A 1,769-nucleotide genomic window follows, 5' to 3' on the forward strand; every position below is an offset into this window, starting at 1 on the left:
GTCCAAATATAGTGTGTTTCCCATCCAGCCACTGTGTGGGAGCCAGCGTGAGGAAATACTGGCTTCCGTTTGTATCTGGCCCTGCATTAGCCATTGCGAGAATTCCAGCACCTACAAAATATATAAATAAATCAAGCACTTGCTGATTTGTAATATAAAAAATTAAGCTGTAACCTAGAAATTTTTTTGTAAAATTATGCTGTAGCTTTGGGAACTGACAAAATATTTCCCTAGCAATTTATTCTACTTATTCTCCATGGGATCTACTGAGCAGCTTACCAACTTTTTATAGTTTTGTAAATAGCAGTGCTATTTAAAATACTATTAAATCTACTCATGCATTATATTACTCACCTGTAAATTTTAACTCTGGATGCAATTCGTCTTCAAACTGCTTGCCATATATAGATGCACCACCACGACCTGCAAATATAAAATAAATTTTTATATAAATAAATTGTACAAACTAAACAAACCATTACAATAAATTAAAAATAAAGTCCACTGCACTGAAGACAAAAGTAGATGGTTTTGCTTGGTAAAACATATTCACCACCTTTATTTCATCCTCCATGTATGTAGAATTTGATTTCTTTAACAACAAACAGCAGCTTAAATCAGCGTACTGTGATGCATCTTATGGAATTGTCAAATGAAATATCTAAAGGGACTGTTGAATGAGTTTTGTTTTCATCCTCACCTGTCCCTGTTGGATCACCTCCTTGAACCATGAAGTCTTTGATGATGCGGTGGAACTTGGTGTTGTTGTAATATCCTCTTCTGCCCAACTCTGCAAAATTCTTGCATGTTTTTGGCGCATGATTCCAGTACAGTTCTAGCACGATAGTTCCCATCCTGGAAAGACAGTGTAAAGTGATGGTTAGTCGTAATATGAATGCTGGTAAAGGTTAATGTCTACTAGTGTCAGATTCGTGTGAGAAACAGTTGGTTTTTCCTCAAGTAGCTGCATTTTTTTTAAGGAATCAGTATAAGGTACAACAGATTGAAACAGGCGGCTGATAAAAGTAAAAATTAAAGATTACTTTTAAATATTACCATTCTGGAAAGAAAATGCTTAATGCTTTAAATAAGCATTAAGGACTCTTTCAGTGACTCAATTTCTAGTAAAAGTAAGTAACATTTTGGTATACATTTAGCAAATTTTTGTTTGTGAATGTAGTAGCCTATTTGCCATGCAGATAGAAATTACCAACACACTCCATCATCTTGCTTCTGTATATAAGAGGATGCAACATCTTTCAGAGACTTAAAAGTTAAAATAAACTTAAAATTTACAATCGTTTTATATAATAAAATAAAAATGGGACGACGTAATTACGTTACAACGTAAAAGAATCAGTGAACGTGATTTTTGAAACGGTTCGAAAGAACCGAATGAGTCGAGAACCACAAACAATCTATTCTAACCAGTACAACTGATCAACGTGATCAGTAACTTTTTTAATACAAACATGCAGCAAAGCTTAGCGTTTTCTACATCTATAAATAATGAAACAATTAAAGTAATGATCACAGCTTTTTATGTGTTATCAAAACGTGGCTTATTCATTCACAAATCTATTACTAATGTCTATATTGCGACTTACGTTGTGTCCAGCGATACTGTGGGGGGTTGCCAAGAATCCGGCGGAATTCCAGACATGTCTTTTGGTCAACAAATATGTTTTTGATAGAAAGTATTTTTATTTTATAATTATGTCGTGAAGCGTGATAAGGAAGTAGTAGCCCAGTTCGGTTTATTCGTTATT

General features: G+C 34.0%; 1 protein-coding gene across 1 annotated transcript; it reads right to left on the minus strand.

Annotated features, from left to right (window-relative positions):
- Positions 1-6: 6 nt before the first annotated feature.
- Positions 7-1,763, minus strand: LOC107736561 (peptidyl-prolyl cis-trans isomerase-like 1; the record flags this gene model as incomplete). Its single annotated transcript, XM_016547948.1, has 4 exons — positions 1,608-1,763; positions 701-855; positions 355-423; positions 7-111 (listed from the first exon to the last, which is right to left on the minus strand). Coding segments are annotated over exons 1-4 (385 nt in total), but the record flags the coding sequence as incomplete, so codon positions are not given.
- Positions 1,764-1,769: the final 6 nt, after the last annotated feature.

The sequence above is a fragment of the Sinocyclocheilus rhinocerous genome, unplaced genomic scaffold (assembly GCF_001515625.1).
Source record: "Sinocyclocheilus rhinocerous isolate Xijiao unplaced genomic scaffold, SAMN03320098_v1.1 C36783606, whole genome shotgun sequence".
Taxonomy (NCBI): Eukaryota; Metazoa; Chordata; class Actinopteri; order Cypriniformes; family Cyprinidae; genus Sinocyclocheilus; species Sinocyclocheilus rhinocerous.